This window comes from Pogona vitticeps, chromosome 4, assembly GCF_051106095.1.
Source record: "Pogona vitticeps strain Pit_001003342236 chromosome 4, PviZW2.1, whole genome shotgun sequence".
NCBI classification, from domain to species: domain Eukaryota; kingdom Metazoa; phylum Chordata; class Lepidosauria; order Squamata; family Agamidae; genus Pogona; species Pogona vitticeps.
The window spans coordinates 80601023-80622696 of NC_135786.1; the positions used below are offsets into that span (position 1 = coordinate 80601023).

The 21674-nt window shown below is 39.8% G+C and overlaps 1 protein-coding gene across 1 annotated transcript in view; it reads left to right on the forward strand.

Annotated features, from left to right (window-relative positions):
• The window catches only part of TNNI3K (TNNI3 interacting kinase), a 224219-nt gene that overhangs the window by 64647 nt on the left and 137898 nt on the right, over positions 1-21674 (forward strand). Inside the window, exons 11-17 of the mRNA XM_020794679.3 lie at positions 923-1072; positions 4226-4312; positions 6585-6641; positions 10694-10786; positions 10872-10929; positions 11019-11213; positions 13813-13917. Of these exons, the coding sequence (XP_020650338.1) occupies positions 923-1072; positions 4226-4312; positions 6585-6641; positions 10694-10786; positions 10872-10929; positions 11019-11213; positions 13813-13917 (745 nt within the window). The remainder of the gene's footprint in view (positions 1-922; positions 1073-4225; positions 4313-6584; positions 6642-10693; positions 10787-10871; positions 10930-11018; positions 11214-13812; positions 13918-21674) is intronic.

Here is a 21674-nt window from a genome sequence, read left to right on the forward strand (position 1 = left end):
AATGTTTCTTCTTCATAAAGTTGGAAACCTATTTGGTGGTATTAGTTGTTAGTGCAAGATCCAAGGGATATCCTTAAGTGCAATCCTCTCCATGGCCAAGGAGAAATAAGCCCCACAAATAGCAGTGGCATTTTATTTCCAGGCAAGTGAATATTGCTGGAGTGGGCAAAATGTGGCCTGCGGGACACATGCACAGCCTGGCAGAAATTTGTTACAGAGTTTCACAGGAAGTCCCCCCCACCAAGGACTCTTCCCCCTGCTCTAATCCTGGAGCAACATTTGTTCCTGAAATCAAAGCCTAGAGGGCCACCCAATGCCTTGCTTAGCCTACAAACCCTTAAAAAAAATCAATGCCAGAAGTGAATATTTAGTTACAGCATGGATGGAGAGGCAACTTCGAAGAAAGAAAGAAAGAAAAAGGAACTGGAGCTACTATGGTAGGTCATAGGGACAGAAGATTTCTTACTTCTGGGCCCTGGTACATAGGCCAGCCAGAAGCCCCACACATCCTTTCCCTCACACTTCTGATATAACAGCCTAACATCCTTCATGTGAAACATATTCGTCTCCTGTGACCAAACATACTACCAAGAGCACATAACCTCAGAGACTGAGAAAACATAGTTTCTTCCTTTTCCTGAATACACAAAACTGCCATCCTTCTGGGAGTTTTTGCAGTTAAGAGTAAATGATGGTATGTAACATAAGACTGGCAAAATTGACTGCTGCAGAGCAGTGGCCGGGCAGACCTTGTCCTCAGAAAGCTCTATTGATGGGGTTTTAGAAAAAATCACTTTTACAAGAAAATCCATTTATGTGTTTTATTGTTCCGTTACATGTCTGTTAGGTTATTATGAGAATCTTCCTTCTTGTAATGTTTGTTTCCCTCCCTCTCTTCCTCCTCCCCCTCTCAATTTTCCAGGGTTGCATTCTGCTTGCTATCATGGCCATATCCGTCTGGTCCAATTTTTACTAGACAATGGAGCTGACATGAATCTTGTAGCCTGTGATCCCAGCAGGTCTAGTGGTGAAAAAGATGAGCAGACCTGTTTGATGTGGGCCTACGAGAAAGGTAGTACCGTAATGGCTTTCCAATTTCTGCATTAGAAACACGTATTGCTGATGAGATCAGGAAGAGTAGGATGGCATAAAAGAAACAATTCAGCTCAAACCAGGCATGCTGGGCATGGCCATCATTGTGCGTCAGCTTCTGAGAGAATGAAGAATACAAAATGTGGGGTTTATGCCCTCAGAAATGCTAACAGGCTAACTAAAGCTTTAATTCCACAGCAATTCAGCCACAATCCTTCTCACTTCCAGTAGCACAAAAATCCTCCAAACCTATAATTGTTTAACTCGGGGATGGTGGTGGTTGAGGTCATTTCTGCCTGTAAAGTACAGACAAGGCTTTAAGGCTAAACTTCCAGCCCCCCTGTTATCACTGAACAAGGTATCGCAGGCAATATTAGAATGCAGTTATCCATGAAGTCTATTAGGAAGTGAGGGACTGCTATTGATTTTATGTGGAAGGAAACTCTGCTTCTGCTGTGATGTGCAGCAGCACAAGCCTCCTTGAATGGCAGATAGCTATCCTTGATTTCCTGCAGAAATTCTTCAAAGAAGAAACAAATCTCCATGGTTTCAGCTACGCTCTGCATTACACCTTTCACAGAAGTGCCCTGGCAACAGCCCAGATTCATGTTCTGCCTCTCCTTGTCCTTCAAACTCAGCTCAGACACTGTTGATTCTTGGAAACTGTTTCCTAAGATCATCTCTTGCTGGGCAGGTGTACATTTTTGCATTAAATTGTACCCACACACTCATAGATCTACACATTCTGAAGTCATAAGCAACAGCACTTGACAGGGCAGCTTGTAGAGCCTATCAAATACTAGATTTCATGTAGTTTTTTGGCACCATTTGTGGGAAAATACATGATGTTTTTAAAGTGTGTACAGTATATATTAGAGAAGCCGCAGTGCAACCCACCCCCCATCTGGCCGTTCTGTGGTTCGCTTCAGGGTGCTTTGGGAACTATTATCAGCATTGGTAGTTCATACATGGGGCTGTAACATGGACATCCCTGACTCAATTTTTATCAGGCTTGGACTGACTCTTGCTCTCAATCTCCTACCCAGCACCCTCCAAGTATGATGATGATTGAATGTGGAACATCCAAGTTATCGCTCACCAAATCAGGTCTCCCCAGGAAAGTGCATTTTAGCTAGCTGATGGGGCAGGGGGGAGCTATAACTCAGCCATCTCAAATCCAATCTTCAGCAAACTTGGAGGGGGTGGGAAAGAAAGTCAGCTGAAGACCAGCTGTGAGGTTGGCGACAATTCTACCACTCCTGGAAATCCCAAATCGCATGAACCACAAAACAGTTCATCTTGTTGGAAAGTTTGTGGTTCATGGTCTGTGAATAGCATGATGAAGCACGAACCTTTATGAACTGCCGTTTTCCAGGTTTGTGTCCATCTCTAGTGCCTATGGATAACCCAGTGAGTCAGGTATCTGGCTGCGGAGCCAGAGGCTGGGTGGTCAACTTTGCACTGTGCATCCCAGAAAAGCCAACCCATGTGTCCTTTGGCAAAGCTGCACTTTCCCAGGGCTTTCCAAGAAGAAGGAAATGGTAAACCATTTCTGAGTAGTCTCTACCTAGAAAACCCTGAAATGGGGCACCATAAGTCAGAATTGATTTGACGGCATACAGCTATAGCCCTGGCACAACAGTCTATACACCAAAATAAAGACCCAGCATATAGATGTATTCATATATTAGACATAGATGTCTATGTTTATATATTTAAGTCAATGGCTGTCATTCGTTACATTTATATGGCTACTATTGTGCAATTAGTCTCAGGGCCTTCTTCCTTTTTTGCTAAAGAAATCAGAAACAATCAGATTAAAACCATACTATGATAGGAAGAACCCAAGGAGTACGTAGTAAATACAAAATTTCAAGATTGTTTCTAGGAGATAGCATTGGAAAATAACAAAGAGATTTCCAGCTCCTGAGAGATTAAATTTACCTGGCATAAACTTGCATGGTCTGTAGCCCAGGTCAATAGAGAGATTATTGTGCATATACTTTAGTGCATGGGCAGGAGAATATAATGAGTAGATTCATAAGAAACTAGAATGCAGAATGCATAAGCAGTAATGTGCTATTTAACACATTATTTGTTATTTCTGAGGAAAAAGATTTGTCCATTACAGCTCATATAAAATATAGCAGTTAGTCTTTAAGGTGCCACAATGTTTTTGTCTTTTTTTAAAATTCTTTTCGTTTTTTCCTGATTGTTAGCACATACTAACAAGGCTATCTCTCCTAAAACTACACAATTTACTGTGATACAAAAACTGTTGTCCTTGTTGAAGCTGCAGGAGATAGACTTGAACCTCTTTATGAGCTTTTGTTCAGCTATTCCCTGCTGGAATCCACCTTTAAAATTCTTTTATTGAAGTGCTGCAGGGCGGGGGAAACTCCCTTGCTCTAGCACCTTAAAAACTAACAGTTTTAAAATTTAGCATTAGCTAATCATTGCAATCATCTTCCAGCCCTACAGCAAATAATGCATTACACAGTGAGAAGTTGATTTTTTTTAGCTTTTGATAAGGACCGGACACTCAGTAAGCTGAGAGACAAAATCTCAAGGAGAGTGATGTTCAAGGACAAGAAAGTTCAAATTATGTGCATGAGACTTTCTGTCGCACATAAGCAGCAGTATAGGGTCTGGGGGGGGGGAAGGTCCTTGCAGGTGGCAGAGAGTTTTCCAACAGGACCAGGAAAAAGAGTAGTGCCTAGAAAATAACCTCACATACAGAACACAAGGCACTCTGGATAGTGAGCTTTAGTAGGAATGGCAGTAGCTGTTGTACCTATCAGGCACATTTTGCTGCTAGAGAAATATTTTAAAAATAATATAACATAAAATAAAAATTTAAATCGTGGTTTTGAGCTGCTATAACTGGCTTTTCCCTGGAATCTGAGCCCAAATGCTCTGATTCCTGGTATGCCCATTTCCACACTCAGAACTTTAAGAAAGCGCCCCCCACCTTCCAAATTCTTGCTTACCCTGATGCAAGTTTGGGCTCTGACACATTAGGGAATGAGGTGCTACTAACTTGGCAACTCTTTCTATGGCACCTTTACTGGGTGTATTTGGCATTTTTAACGGTTGTTGTTATTCACCCTTGATTACAATTGCTGTATTTCAGGGCACGATGCTATTGTCACACTCCTGAAGCATTATAAAAGACCCCAGGATGAATCCCCATGTAACGAATACTCCCAACCAGGAGGAGGTATAGTATTGTCAGGTTGCTCATTGTACAATGTAACCTAATTTCCCTCCCAAATGGTCCACAGGTACAGTACAGGATCTGCCTCTGTAGATAGCACTGAAACAATATGTAGCAATAATGCAGTCTATATGGAATCTTGTCAGGAACAGCAGGGATAGAACATGATTACTAGGGAAATGGGGGGTGGAGGTGCTGGAGGTTAGGAGAGAAATATGAGATCAACCTTGAAACTACAGTACTGTATATAAAAAGCGTTGGACCCCAGGAAAAAAGGGAGAGAGAATATTGGCAAGAATCCCCAACCTGAAGGATGACAAACAAACACATAGGGAGGGCAGATTTCTCAGAGAGCCACAGTTTGGAACTTTGGATTCTGCAAAACCCAGGAACAGTTCTTTCTTATACTGGAAAAGGAGAACCAGAAAGAAAAAATGGTACCAGCCCTATTTCTAAAAACGCAGGGAGTTGCCTCCATAGTGCACCTATTAATGTCACAGGTGTGAGAACAGCATAGAGGTAACATATTAAAAGTAAAAAACATTACTGTTTTGAGTGACAAAAGTAACATGGTTCATTTTAGCCATTTTACTGACAACAGTGTTAGCATATATTTGGACAAGTAATGTTATTTTAGAAGCATTAATTTCGGAACTGTTCCAATGTGCACAAATATGATTAAACTGGCACTCAGATGGGTATATTTCTGATTTGTGCTATGGATCTCACAAGTCCCATACTGTCCTAGCAACAAGGACGTCTACTTGGGAACCCATGCAGAACAAAACATGGAGTGCAGGATCATTATTTTTCTAGGTGCTTTGCATTTTGATTGTTTTTTTAAATTAAAAATTCCTCTTCATCTTAAAACAATTCTCTAATTCCATTAAGGGTGTATGACAGGAACAGAGAGAGGGAGAGAGAAGTTCCTTCCTTTATTTTAATTTGTTCTTTAGGCATTCTCTTTGTGTTTTCTCCTCTCTGATGTGCTGTTAATTACTTGTTCTTTATAACTAAAGGCCCAAACCTCTTATCTGAAGTTAGTTTTATGGAAAACAATGATACATATCACAAATAATAGGGGTTAGGATTCAGGTGTAAGTGTTCACATTCATCTCAAAGCTGGTTTTGTTCAAATGTCTTTAGTTTCTTTTTAATTATAAGGATTAATTATTATTCTGTTCAACTGGCAAGTGACAAGTGGTATGAAGAACATTTGCCAATTTGAGTTGTAGGGGAAAGCTTACCAAAATCGTGCATAAAATGCTACACAAGAAACCACTGCATAAAGCAGATAAACCTTTGCTTTACCAAAACCGGGAAATGGATTTTATTAGATTAATTGCCTTTAATTTCATGGAATAAAAATACTGGTACTGGAAAAAACTGATGGATAAGCTTTCTTTACTGACTTCAACGCAGCCAAGAAATCAGAAAAAGGAGTCAACCCCACTTCATCCTGCATTTTAGACTGAACATAATCACTCCACAGAGCATTAATATCTCAAAAGTGTTGTGAACAAAAATGAACACAAGGGATGCTTTCTAAATGCCTTAGCTTTTGCCTTTTGATGTGGCAGTGTCTAAACTTTCAAATTTTGCTGCCATTCGTCTCCTGCTTGCTTTTGAATATTCAGCTCCCTATTGTTCAGTACTACCGAAAGTACTACCTCTGCATCCAAAATTTTATTCCGATAAATCCTAGGCCATTTGTGTAAAATAAATATCAGATTTTCAAGTTTGGTACAATACACTAATTTTAAATTATTGTTATCTTAATAAAGTCCCTTAGTCCCTGCTTTACATTTCCATAATATATAGATCACTTCCCATATATTCATGAGATCTACAGTTTGAGCTGAAGTTGTGTGTGTTAGGCATCGTCAATTCAGACGGTTTTATCAGTGCCATCCTCATCCCATTAAGTTTCAGTGGCCAAGCAAGGATTCAAAAGCAGCTCTCCCAAGTTCAGATGTTCCATTCTATCCATTATACCACACTGGGTATACCACACTGAAGTTACCTTAGCATTAATGCAACCACAAGAAAATGTCATATTAATGCTGATGAAGCTAGATGAATGTACATCATGCAGAACATCAATACTGCTTTTCACAGCAGAGGTTTATAATCATCTAATTTAATAGTATTGAAGGAATAATGTGTCTTAGTGTGTTAGTGTAAAAAAAATACAAAGTGATATATATTTGTTCTGAAGATCTGGAAGTATCACCCACACAGTCTCTCTCTCTCTCTCTCTGTCTTTTAATTTCAGATGGATCCTATGTGTCAGTTCCATCTCCCCTGGGGAAGATTAAAAGCATGACTAAAGGTATTTTAATTATGGAGGAAGCACATATTCTCTATCTCACTAGGAAATTTATTTATTAGCGAGGGACCAAATTATTGCAAAAAGTCAAAATGGGTTTTGTAAAAGGGTTTTTTTCACACACACACCCATTTTTTCTAAAGATAGGAATAGGAAATATTGTCTATTCGAAGTATCCAGAGCTGATGGCACAACTATCGAGTGCTGTTAACTTGAATATGGCAGTCCTTACACCTGAGATTCCACTGCATAATGCATGCAGATGGCAGTGTGGATACTTACCAAGATCCTCTGTCCCTTACCATTTTAAAACCTTTATAGTATATATATAGAAACCTTGGCCGGCTGCAAAATGAAATGCCTAGTTTGCACTTGCAGTTTTTGTTCCTATTGTTGCAAATTGATTTTTCTTGCTTGCATTTTAATATCACCACAGTCAATGTGTAATTGATTACATATCACCTCCAAATACCTCCAGGCTCCACAAGGACCTGGAAGCAACCTTAGAGTAGGAAAATAAATGGCAGGTGGCTGCAGAACAGGTGCCTTAAATTTGCAGCCGCCACAGAATGATAAAATGGGAAGGGCAGGGACTTTGATAGGTGTGCCTTGGTACTTTGGCCACTGCTGGCAGCTCTAAAGGAGTGTGTGAGAAATTAAGAGAAATTAGAGAAAATGTGCTGTGGGAATTAGCCTAATATGGGTAAGAGAAGTTCCAGAGCAAAGAGGAAAGCTGTACAGTAACTTAGCAAGTGGTGAGGAAGACTGCAGAGTGCTCTTGACAGTGTTGGAGGGAACGTGAAAGACAGATAAGGGACATGAGGAAGAAGGAAGGTATATGAATATCTGCATTTTTGCAGTCTTATTTGTCTGTTATGGATTAGTGTACTGGCAACATGGGAGGACAGGATATGCACTCGTGCAAACTTCCATCATCATTTCCATAGTCCTCTCTTCAAGAAAGGACTGTTGTGTCAATACAAGTCATTTCTTGTATTGACATACAAATGTCAATGTGTACTTCCAAATGCTTTATATAAGAACAGTGCAATGATGATGATGATCCAAACATTTCTTCATTTTGTTATTACTACGTCTGATTGCACCCTGAACATTACACACCAGACATACTAGTAATAGAACGAAGAAAAGTCTGGACATTGCAATTTCAATTCGCACAGTACTATAAGTAGTTGCAGATCTCAGAAATCACACCATCAGAGCTACAAAAACCGGCAATACTGTATTAGGAACAGCATACATACTGCTCCAATATTTAACAGATACTTAGGTTTTTGGTTAAAACTTGTATCTGTTTTATAATAGCAGTCAATGTTTTTATAATATTGATTGACTGTGTCTGGTGTTTTTGAATAATAATAATTTCTTAGAATTGGAGAGCTGGAAGGGACATTATGGATTTCGAGTCTAGCCCCTGTCAAGTATGCACACTGAGGAATCAAACTTCCAACCTCTGGCATATATAAACCAATGAGCTATCCAGCAGTCATCTCTGCAAGATTTACATAAAGGACATATACAATACAAGTTATAATATTTATTTTCAGTGTATTTGCTTTGCCCCAAAGGGACAAGTTTAAAAGTGCCCATCTGTCCAAATCCAAGGACACTTAAGCAATCAATGTATTAAACTAATATAGTCATGTGTGAATTATCCCATAACTCTCACATCTCAATATGGAACTGGGATTGCCAGTGAGATTCTGAGAAACACAACCCAAACAAAACTGCGAAACCCAAACTATACATTATGCTAATTCTATAGAAAGCAAAGTTCCCTCAAGTACTCACAGCTGTCTGTAAAAGCACATTAATTCATCCAGTTATGCATCTTGCATTTCTTTGAGCTTATTTCAGCTGTTTGAGCCTTCAGCCTCATATCTCAGTTCTTCACCATAGTTCCTGTCTGTGTCAGGGTATTGGAAAGTATCATTATACCTTCATAAGCACCTCCACCTCCTCCACTCATGGTTTTGTTTTAAAAAATGGAAAATTCTTCCATTGGTGCCTCCTCACAAAAAATATGCGTATTTTGCACAGAGTTTTGCAAAGGGAACAAATAAATCTGGATCTCATTTCCACATACTCTTAGACAAACTACTCCATTGTAATGAGAAGCATCTTCTTGGTGGACAGATGATTGGAAGGTTCCAATGGCGGTGGCAGAGGGACAGGAAGAATTGAATTGTGGGATACTGGGAAACTTCCATTGATAACTGAAATGTAAACATAGACTTCCTTTGTATAGCTGATTGCCCACACAGGCATTATAAAGAGGATAAAGCTAGTGGAGTAAGTTGTAACAGCAGGAAGTACAGTTTGTTCTAATGCCCATTTTCAGTCACAGATTTTAACATTCATGTTTCCTGCTTGTTTTTCCAATGTACAATCACAAGGAAGGATTTCTAATCTAGGCTACTAGACTGAGATTGTAGATCAGGTTGTCTACATTCCAAAGTCCTACATTTATCCTTCATTCTTGCAACTAGAAGTATATTGTCTGGTAGTGTAATGAGACTGATGCATGATGAATAGGAAACAATTTTCCAGCCTGGCCTAATCTCAACAACAGGCAGGGAGGGACCAGTGAAGTAAATGAAAATTGGGCAATATGAGAAAGAGTATACAAGACCATCAAAACTGGTTTAAAACAATGGCCAAAATCCTATTACATGTGATGATGTAAGTCAAACAGTGTAACTCTCAGCTATGAATTGCCGCCAATTGAAGAATGAACACCCATGTTCCTCATGGCATACCTGATCCTGGCCTTTCCTTAGCATTCAGCATCCAAAAAATAATGCATATTAAACTTGCATATTGCTACTGTATGGTCTCCGGCTGAGAAATTTCAGGATTCAGAAGTTGAGAATTATTAATAAAGAGAACTACTAGCCCAGTGCCATGTAATCCAGTCCTATGGATGTCTCCAAATCTGTGTCTGAAGAAGCAGATAGACGATGTACAAAAGCTCATTGTGAAAAATATTTGTCTTAAAGTTGCCACTGTAGTTTTATTTTAATTTTTTTGTTTTTGCAGTTGTCACTCTTATCTAAGTCATTTTGTTCAGTGAAGCTTACTTCAGTGTGTGTGTGTGTGTGTGTGTGTGTGTGTGTGTGTGTGTGTGTGAAGAAAGACACCTTTGGTACAATTCAGTAAGAAATATTGTGAAACAGGCACTTGTTATAGCAAAAAGGAATCTATTTGTTATTTTAATTATAAATTTTGTGGCATTTCTGCAGCAAAATTGAAATGATTTCAGTCGAGACACTTTGCAAAATTACATGGTAAAATACTAGTGAGGGCCTTACATCTTTTTATTAAGATGTAAAACTGATGATAAGAATGTAAAGATATGTACTATCAGATTTTACCCATCTTCATGTAAAAAGAATGGTTAATTGTATCTTTGAGGCATGCCTCAGTTGCTTGTTGACAGGTCTTTTGACACACTGCCTCTACAAATCTCCTTCCCAAATGCAAGATTGGGGTGCATGAAGAGTTCATATCTGGCCCATGTAATTAGAAGGCATATTCAAATATTCTCTTAAGAAATGTTTTGACAAATGTCTTCTAGCTGGGTAGGCGAACGAACAAGTTAGTCTTCAGACTCAGTTGTGTATCAAATCCAATTCCAAGAGTCATTGAATAGTAGATTGGAATGGCGAAAGAAACACAGTCACACTAGCCACTGTTCAAGAGAAAAGAGAGGTAGCTAATTCCTTCTATAAAGGATTTTCTGAACCATTACATGATCCAGATGGAATATGCATATGGAACGGTGTTCTTTAGTGATAAGCTTCTAAAGCAAAAAAGCTCTGAGGCAGTCAGAAAGTTGCAAATCTGTGTTTATTATTGGGGTTTATTGTAGGCTACTGGAACAAAAGAGGAACAGATATACTAGTCAACCCTTCCCTAGTGGGAAAATCAGCTATTCAGGTGCCATGTCTTCCTTTATTTTGTTGACTTGGGTGCTTTTAATATACACTTTTTCCCACCGCTGCATTTTACAAATAAACACTTCTCTTCCACAGAAAAGGCAGATGTTCTCCTCCTGCGGGCAGGCTTGCCTTCTCATTTTCACCTACAGCTCTCAGAAATTGAGTTTCATGAAATTATTGGCTCAGGTAACAAGCAGTGGGGAATATGTCCATTCTAAAATAAGAAATGTTTAAGCAGTCTTATGTTCTTACCTTATTTAATTGTTTTTAGGTTCATTTGGCAAAGTATACAAGGGAAGATGCAGAAATAAAATTGTGGCTATTAAACGGTAAGGGTTAACAGTGTTTACTAATTCATTGTGTTTACATTTTTGAAGCTAGTACTCATGTAATTTTCTTTTCTTACACTACTTGCCAGTTACCGAGCCAACACCTACTGCTCCAAGTCAGATGTTGACATGTTTTGCCGTGAAGTTTCCATCCTGTGCCGGCTCAATCATCCCTGCGTCATCCAATTTGTTGGTGCATGCTTGGATGACCCAAGTCAATTTGCCATAGTCACACAGTACATATCTGGAGGATCCCTCTTTTCCCTGCTGCATGAACAGAAAAGGTAACCTGATTTACCTCCATGGCACACACAAATGGCATCATAGATCCTGCATGGTCATCTAAGGACCAAAAACAGTCTCAAGGGAGGGGGGACAGACTGGATGGAAGTCCAGGGCAGGTGGATTCGAGAAGATGCCTGTGCTATTTAAATAGCTTGAAGAAGAATAAAAATGGAGGAGATGGAGTGTCATAGAAAGAAAGATAGGACAAAGAGTGGAGGGGAAGAAGGAGGGAAAGGAAATCAACAATTATAGGAAAAGGAAAGAGTGAGTCAGGAAGAAGGGGGAGATACAAAGCCATAACAGAGGGGATCAAACCTGATAGGGAAGTACAGTTACCCCAATCCCCCAGGAGGAAGAGGAAGACAGTTTTGGAGACAGTATGAAAGTTTCATTGTTGAATCTATTCCAGTGCTATGGAGATGTTCCAGCAGCTGTAAACATCTCAGGAACTATTCCCTGGACATATTTCCATCCTTTAGTCCATTTCTTCAGCTCCCAGGAGAGAAATGAAACTCCTAAAACTCTTCCTTGCCTTTAGAGGCCCCAAGATCTTGCAAAGTCCCAGAAAATCTGGGAGAACCACAAACAGGAACCAGCTGTGAAGCAACTCCATTCTAACTCTGCAGCAACTCTCCATAGAAACTATTACTCACTTATTCCACCGACAACATTTGGAAGGGAAAATAAGTCATAGACTGAACTCTTAAGCTATCAAATGGCAGTGTTTGAAAAACTTTAGTGATTACTAACTTGAGCTTTTCAAATTTGTTTTGGTTCCTGGCAGGGACAATTCAATATATCCCTAAGTACAATACTTAACCTTTGTGAATGTTCTTCTTGAGGGTTTCAAAACTGTACTGGCACCCAGATTACCATGAAGGACAGCTAGTTAAAGAAATGCCCCAAATCTGGGCTTCATCCTTGCAACACTGGTTTCAAAAGTCTATCTGCCCTGTTAGTTGATTGCATGTAGAAGAGTCTGAAGATGTAAGATGCAGAGGTTGTCATTGATTACAATTGGCTGGCATTGCCTTCTGCCAGCTATATTTTGCTTGCTTGCTAGTTCATTGAGTTACGTAGGTATCTAGATATCTGCCTACAAAGGTGGGGGGTTTGATTTCCCACTGTGCCTCCTGGAGTAAGAGCCAGCCTGTGTAGCCTTGGGCAAGCTGCACAGCCCCAGACAGCCCTCAGAGGAAGGAAAGGGTAAACTTCTTCAGAGTACTCTATACCTAGGGGGGGAATAGAATTGATTAGATAGTGCACACTTATTGTATTTTGCCACTGCTGTACCCTGCTGATTTAATCAGCTTGCAAAAAAAATTGAGTTCAAGCTGGAGAAAAGTATATACGTAGTTCCCATGCTATGCTTATCGTCTCTATATTCCCATAGGTGGAATACAAGTTGGAGAGTTCTATTTCTGATCTGACTGGAAAAAGCAACAGAATTATTGTCGCATGGGGTAGTAATAGGAGTCAGTAGTCAGGCATAAGGATTTATGACGTAAAATAGATTGAGTTTGGAACAGTTGCTTTTTTGAGCTGTAATTCCCACAGCTCATTAATTCTTTCATTTTGTCCCTGAAATTCTTTTCTGTGCATTACAATCACCTTGCCCCTTACCTTTAAGACTATGAGATTTATTTCAGTGTGAATTTTCATGGATTACAACCCATGCCCTTTGATTCATGGAGTACAATATTTAGGCTACAGATGTATAGCTATGTAGTATTATTTATATAATATGTGATCAGCACTTTGAAAGTTCATTACCTGACCTATTGTCACTTTGAACTTTCATGGTCAATATTTGCCTCCCCTCTCCATTTGGTCCCCACCTCTCCCAAACCCTGTGCACTTTTTATATAAAACTGTGCCTTACATGTTCTGCTCTATATATCTGAGGAAGACTGTAATCTACTAACACATTGAAACAAATCCATAAAATTGTCACACTAATTTAATTTATATATTTGAAAATTGGCTCTTTCCTATAGTATACTGTATGTATACACCATGGAAGTGTCTTGGCTAAGCACAGGCATTTGCTGTTTGCACTGTTTGCACGAAGTATCAGTTAAATATCAGTGTAATGTGTATGTATGTATGTACATACATACGTACATACGTCTCAGAATTCTCCCCTAGAAGAATGACTTTTCTGAGTTCCAGTTATGAATGGCAAATGTGCTGCCTCATGCCTGGCTCAGCAGAGCCTCCCTTTACAATGTGATTGGCAAGGCACACGTATAGAGTGATGGCAAAAAGAAACGCCTGAGCGGACAGAAATATGTGTATATGTTCATTAAGGGGTGTGCTCCGTTCTGCTCCACTACCCCTTTATTCCAGCCAAAGACCTTCTAGTCAACATTGGAACATATGAAAATTGCAAATAACAGGCAAATTAATGACTATTCAAATTCTAATTCAGAATAAAACTATTTCCAAGTGATTACACATTGAGATCGTTTCTTATTTTAAACTCCTCTGAGACAACTTGATCTGTAGATGACACAACCTCTAACTTGTTAATAATCAGAAAGTTTGGCAAACTCATCTGACACCACTCTAATTTGACATGTTTTCTTTTCATTATAGGAATCTGGACTTGCAGTCAAAACTAATCATTGCAGTAGATGTTGCCAAAGGTATGGAATATCTTCACAATCTTACCCAGCCGATTATACATCGTGACTTAAACAGGTAAATTAGTCCCACAATTACATTGCTCTGTGTGTGCATGTGTACACACGTGTGTGTGTGTGTGCATACATGTGTGCATGAAGAGTATCACCAGGTCCACAATAATGGACTCCTAAAATGAGAGCTATCAACTAAAGACTGAGATACTTTCACAAGTATTCAATATAGAAGTATTTCTGTATTGCCTGTCCAAAGTATCTGTCTGATAATCAGTATTGAGGCTTGAATACAATTGTATATTCTGGAGGTATTCAGAGGAATAAGGATCACAACCTATTCCCACAAGCCAGGATTTCTCTGGAAATGGAAAAGTTTCCTTTTTGTACTACAGCTCCCAGAATTCACCAGCCACATGGTATATCCCAGCATGGGATATGCTGGGAGCTGTTGTACAAAAAAGTAACTTTTCAGCCCAAGTAGCTTAAAGTTATTCAAAAAAGAGAGAGAGAGAGAAACACAGCAATGGAAAAAATTACTTGTACATAATGGTCATTGATGTGGCTTCAATTTGCTGAAATGGTGAATGTACATCACTACTGAAGATACGGATTTGAAGCACAACTGGGAACTTCTAAGATGAAGACATTATTTTGAATGTTAACAGTGTACATTGTCTCCTTGTCAGGATCTCTTGTTGAGAAAAATTGCAAATAAATTAGGTGAGGAGATTATGCAATAAATACAGGGACAAAAGGCATTCTTTAGATAACTATATCTGATTACCTAGTACCTCAGTGCCTATAATTAGCAAGAGAAAAAAATGGGAATAGAGACAGGCAAAACATAAGACTAGACCAAGGTCAGTTTTGGTAGCTACTGTTGATCTTTAGGAAGGTGAAAAGTATAGGTGCTGAAAGAAAAGGAAGATTTAGGTCCTAGCACTTGATAGCCTCAGCCATCTGAAGACACTTCTCTCCCTGAGACAGAACCTGAGGCACTAAGTCAGGGTGCACAAGACCACAAACTAGCCCAGTCATTTTGGCACGCAGGACAGAAAGTCTCACAAACATCTCTTCCTAAATCTGGTAGTAAAAGTAGAATGATAACAAATACTTTGCTACTTTTTCATACTAACCTAAATCTTCTGACTGAGGCAGCCATCTTACTTTACCTAAGAGTTCCTAGATGTATTTCACACAACAGCAGACTCCAGCTGATCGTGGGAAGACAGTGGTTGTTTTAAATACCCTTAGGTCTGGCCAACCCCCTCAGAGTTTTTTGGAGAGGTATGGAAGGAAAGCCTTTATGTTTACAGTTAAGCAGGTGATATTTCCCTGTGGTGATCATGCAAGTTCTAACAAATTTGAAATGGGGGAGATGCAGCCGCCTGGCTGAGTGGAGGTTGTTTTCCCTAGACCATCTCTTGATGGCTCTTACAATCTTTGTGAGTTTCATTGTAATAATTAATACCTAATTTGAAAGACATCAACTGTCTGTCATGCTTCAGATAATTTTGGAAGTAATTAATTCATCCTGATTGATTAACGTAGTGGGAGTGCAGGTGATCATCATTAGAAGATCCTCCAACCTGCTTGGGTTATTTGCTTTGCATTACAGACATTTACTGGACCTGGTGTGTCTAATAAAATCCAAAGCTATTGCTTCAGGGAAACTTTTGTACATTTTTGTTGCTCACGTTCTGATGATGGCCATCCTGAAAACTTTTCTTCATAAAAAATACATAAACTTTTTTATTTCAAGTTTTATTTGGCATGAGCTTTCATAGATGACAACTCACATCTTCAGGTGCGCACAAAGAAGTGAGCTACAAGCCAGCAGTCTTTGTTTTCTATGTGGTTCTCTTTCAGTGAATCTATGGGCTAAATCCAATGGTTAGTCCCAATTACAACAGACCCTCTGAATCAGAGGGACTTACTGGTTAAGTAAGTCTCCTTATTCAAAAGTGTCTATTGGTTGGAACTAATAATTCAGTTTAGCTCAGTTGAAGTAATTGAATGAACCTAAGGCAAAGGGTAAAGTTTTGGGTAATTTCCAATGCTTACTTCCCCCTTTATCTGATAGTCCCAATGGCCTCTTGAACAGCATCTCCTAAATTGGGGCACTTCTAAATGGGGTGAATCATGGTTGTGGAGGCTGAGGAAAAGAACAAATCTCTAAAAAATCAGATAGGAGACAACTCATAAAGGATACCCGCTACCCAATTTCCAGAGAAACCATTCCCCCCAGAGTTTTCTGTGTCACTCTATTCAGGAGATCCCTCAACTCTCTGAAAGGAGAGGTAAGGAAGGCAGGCTTCAAAAACTTGTTTCTGTCAGCTTGACAGGCATCAGCAGAATGGCATGACTGTGGGCAGAGTTTCAACTTTATGCATCAGTTCCTAGCCACAATGAGTGCAGTTTTGACGCAAACAGAAAATTTCCTCTTTTCAGCCAAGTGCTATTCACACTCAGTGGCTTAGGTCTCTGGCTACGGAGTCGGGGGGGTGGTAGTTCAATTCCTCACTGTGCCTCCTTGACAGGGGCTGGACTTGATGATCCATAGGGTCCCTTCGAGCAATGCATTTTAAAGGTTTTTATTATATTATTAAATTATCTCCTGCATTTGCAAGGACCATCCCATTCACTGTGATGCTGAAGGCACTTCTCTGCACACACATATTTCTCACACAGCTAATGCTGCAGTGATTTGGGAATTGTGTGAGAACTCAATGAAAATGCTGTGTGTGGGCTATAGTCCCTGTGGTGCTTTAAATTAAAACTTGGAAAGTTAACTTCTTCGGACTACAGTTTTCAGAATCACTCAGACAGTTTCTGGAAGTATGACCACCTTGCTGTGGGGTGGAGAACCACGCTTCTTTGCTGTGCTTTCTGTTATGGTTACACGGACCTACCAAAATATTATATTAATTTGCCATACATTTGTTTAAATCCAGCCCAGTGAATATGTAACTGCTAACTTCGTCTCTTGCTTTAAACAAAACTGCAGTGGAAAACTTTATCTATGTTCCTTCTTTGCTATTGTCTGAGGCTATTAATCTATTGCGTGCTCAAAGCTTTACAATAACTGTAAGAAAGATTCTAATGCCAGTAGTTATTTTGTTGGGCCAGAAAACCAGATTTATCTCTCCAAGCTTTGGGATGACACAGAAGTGCCCTTCATTTCTAGTTTATATAATATATAATAATGGCAGCAGTAGACGTTCACTTTTCAGTATCCTAGAGCCACAGAAGGTATCTGGATATAGAATACTGAGGTGATCATTATTAAGCATTTCATGTAACATATGGAGTCTGTCTGGGATTTACATTCTGTTTGTAATTTAAATCTGTTTAAATATATGTATAACATAAGCCAATGAGGGTGGAAGTATTTTTCTTGATATTATCCCAAAACAAAACTATACCCAACCCATTCTGTTGAAGCCAATCCTAGAGATTTCAGTAAGGCTTCCAAGAACTTCCTGCATCATATCGTGCTGAGAGACGTGGGGCTGGAAGGAACTCAATGGTTAACTGCAGTTAGAGTAGGAATATAGAGTCGATAGGGCTTGTTATTTCCCTATATGTCAGAAACCCAGAGACACAGACCCAGTTTAATTTTTTTTTCTTGATAGTTGTATACCAAGCGAAGTATTGGCAGGGGAAATAAATAGATGAATCTAAACAATATAGATAAAAGCCTGTGGGACCCCTTTGTAAAACTGAAGCACCATTCCTAGAATTGTTGGACCCTATTTACAAAACATTTTATAAGCAATTATAGAGCTATGTCGTCTCGCCATTGCAGAGGACAGCAACAGGGAAAACAGGAAGAGAGGAAAGAAGCAATGTGGGTGTTCTTTACCTAGTCCAGAGAGATACAAAACTGAGAGACAGAGAGGGAGAATAAAAGAGATGCCATAGACACCTCCAAACTGTATCTGGGGTACCAGAATGAATGACAAATGTTTAAAAAATATATTTGCAGCCCTTGGCTTGGTGCCTTTCACTTACTTCACTATAAAATGTACTGCTTATATACCACTCCATAAGGGGCGTGGAAACTGCAGAAGCCTCTGTGCTGCAAGGTCAGAAGACCAGCAGTCGTAAGTTCAAATCCATGCAACAGAGTTTGCTCTCATCGATTGTACCAGCTCCTGCCAACTTAGCAGTTCGAAAGTATGTGAATGCAAGTAGATAAGTAAGTACCACCACAGTGGGAAGGTAACGGCATTCTGTGTCTGGTTATACTGGCCACGTGACCATGGAAACTGTCTTCGGACAAAACACTGGCTCTACCGCTTGGAAACGGGGATGAGCACCGCCCCCTAGAGTCAGACACGACTGGACTAAATGTCAAGGAGAATCTTTACCTTTTACCTATATACCACTCCATGGTGTTTAAAGCACTCTCTGGGCAGTGTACAGTTTAATTATGCAGGTAGCACATTGTAGCAAGCTGGGTACAATTTACCAGGAATAGATGGATGGCTGAGTCAACCTCAAGCTGTCTTCCTGGGGATGAACCCAATATGTGAACAGAGTTTTGGATCCACTACTGCAGTTTAACCATTATACCGTGAGGCTCAATACCCCATTAAGAAGTTAAGCTACTGATACCTACTGTTTGTGTTGTAGGTATGTTGGCCATGTGACATATTTGTTTCCTGCTTGTTGCCTTCATTTTTTACACATAGGCTGAAATCCTGTTACTTAGCATAGTAAGTTACAACTAGAGTTGGCCCATAGAATCAGTGGCGGTTTGGTGAGTCAACTTCTCTATGAATTCCATTGATTTAAACAGGACTACTTGTTATGCTAAGCAAAAGCATTTCAGCTATAGTCTTCAAAAGGCAAACACATGCAGCTTAGGGGTAAAAAAAATAATCTAGAACTGAACAGGGTTCCATTGAAGGCTTGTGGAGTAACCTCCGCACTTAAAGGGAAAGCTTTTGCAAAGAATAATGAAATTGCATATTCATATATGTATGACTCAGTTGTTTGATATAAGGACCTGAACATACAGTATACATGCAGATACATTTGCATGCAATGCTTACAGGCATATGAGTGGAAGTGTTCTGAAAATGTGACTCTCTACTTCCGACTTGACTAATGGCTGGTACAGCTGGAGCAGGATCAGTGTCAGGAGACCCAAATCTGCATTCGCAAATACTGCCTTTTGTCCTAATTGCAGTTCATTAATCAAATGAGGTGGAAAGCCTGTCATTAAGCTTTTGAATAACATTTCTGAACAATTGAGGACTCATATTCCTGCGCCTGACAAGCAATGAAAATGAGAATTATGTTAAGTGTTTATTGCTATATAAAATGCTGTGTGGTGCTGCCCATACAAGCTATAAGGCCGCCATCCCATTTTTATGTGATGACTATTCCTGCATGTTTTGCTACCTGGAAAAGCTCCTATCTTAAGAAAATAAGAAAACAAAATGCAACACTAGTATTTTCCAGGTCCATTTCTCTTGTCCGGAAGGACCTTATAATTCAGTAGATTATAAATCAAGATTTTATATACCCTGTTAATTGGTTCTCACCTCAGACATTAATTTTGGAGGGAGACACTGGGAGAAAACAATGGGTATTACAATAAGACGATGGGTGGATATACATATTAATGCACTGCACTGAACACATGCTCTTCCCTTTGTTCCAGAGCTGGTATGTATTAGAAGCCCAACATTGCTGGGGGGGGGGGGTGGACCCTGAAGCAGTCATCATTTGAGTGCAGAGTGAAGCAACAGAGTGACTGTGGACTGACGAAGATTTCAAAGAGACATGTAGACCTGGTCTAAGTGATGTCTATCCTTCAGTATTCTTCAGTCCCTTGATGAAAATCCTCTAAGGATCTAAAACACATTACAGTATCAAGGGAAGTTAGTCTCTCTCACAGCAGTGTTAATTAAAGATAATTGTGTGTGATCAAAACAATTCTGACTTATTATGAACCTTTCCAGGGTTATGTATGTACATGAGGGGTGTGTGTGTGTGTGTGTGTGTGTGTGTGTGTGTGTGTGTGTGTGTGTGTGTGTGTGTGTGTGTGTGTGTGTGTATTCTATTTATATACTATCCCATTAGTACAAGCACTGCTTTGGGTGGTTTGTTTTTGCAGTTATAGCAAGTTTAGCAACCTTAATAGCGCTTTCAAGTTGAATGAGATATTAAGTTATGTTTTTACCACTTCCACAACCCCAGTGAGTCTCTATAGCTGAGCGGCAATTTGAACTCAGGCATCCTGAGTCCTAGTCTGTCAGTCTGTCTAATACACCATACTAGGTATTATGGGAAGTTTACACAAGGTAAAAATTTAAGCTCTCAGTACACCACAATAAACAAAAAATATGGTTCAAAACAATACAGCAATATTCATTCATTCATAGGCATCCTTCAGTCTTGAGAGACTATGGTAACGTGCTCTGTATGGAGGACTTGGAACAGTGTCTAGTGTTTTGACGCTGTACGTGAAGCTGGAGTGTCCTCTCCAGGGCATGAAGCCTGGGTAAAATAATATGGAGGATAGGCTGTTACCCAAGCAGCAAATCCCCCCTCTCCACATCACTGAAATAGTCCAATGGAAAGGGAAGAGCCAATACAACTGGTTTCAGCGACGTGACAGGAGTTGCCAGAACAACAAGAACTGCCTCCGGGACTCCGGTTCCGGATTTTGCCTCGAGATTAACTCCTGAAGCCTTTTCCATGAGTGGATATAGCCACAAGGCAGTGGAGGTTTGAAGTCGAAGTTTTCCTCTCCTAGATGGGCTGCCTTCCAAGGCTAACGGGTCCCTCCTACCCGGCCTGTTCCTTCACAGCATGGAGGACAATGGCGGCGCCTCAGTGCGGGTTTATTTATTTATTTATTTATTTATTTATTTATTTATTTATTTATTTATTTATTTATTTATTTATTTATTTAATATCCCGCCTATCTGGTCGGTTAAGAGCACTCTAGGGTTTGAAGTCGTTTTCCTTTCCTAAGCACAAGCCACTGACAAAGTGCTGGATGAAATTGCCTTTCATCTTCCATTTCTGATTATAGTGTCATGCCTCCAATTTCATATCTTCTTCAGAGTCGTTGTAACTTGTGGTCAGTGGTGATCCTTCCCCACCACCTATTTCTGTCCCCAAACTGTTAGAATACTTCACCTGATGTTTTGTTGGAGGAAAGCTCTTCTGCTTTTTGCACTTTTTGATTTTCAGAAGTTACCACTCCATTGCAGAAGTTTTTGGTACTTCTGCAATGAAATCAGGCTGTTAAAGTAGCCCTTTAGGATCCAAAAAACAAAGGTATATTTTAGGATGCCCAATAGGATATTTTGGGAAACTTACAAGCAAATTTTTAAAAGGAGTACCTGGAAGAAAACTTTCCTCATCCACCTCTAGGTCGGAAGCATCCTGATCAATCCAGTGAAATAGATTTGACTTCCTCACCCCAGTTGTTTTGTTGGAGGAAAGGTCTTCTGTCTTTTCCACTTGTTGGTTTTCAGGAGATGTTGCCAAGTTGCTTTCCTCTGTTGAGGACATGATGACTCTACCTAAAGTCTCTGCTCGAGACTTTATAAAGTTGGCAAAAAGTGACATCACAAAGTGGTCAAGTTATTGTTACCTGGTGTGGAGGTGCCATTCCCAAGGTTGCTAAGCCACATGGGTGTTGTAGCGTACCTTCGCAAACATCAGTCCCGTTCATGGGAGGCAATAGGGCTGCAGCTTTAATGAGAAACTGGGGAACAAATCTTTTCAAGGGATCCATCGGTGTAACTGGGCATCTGATCTTCCATATGTTGCCTAGTGCTGGTAGTATTG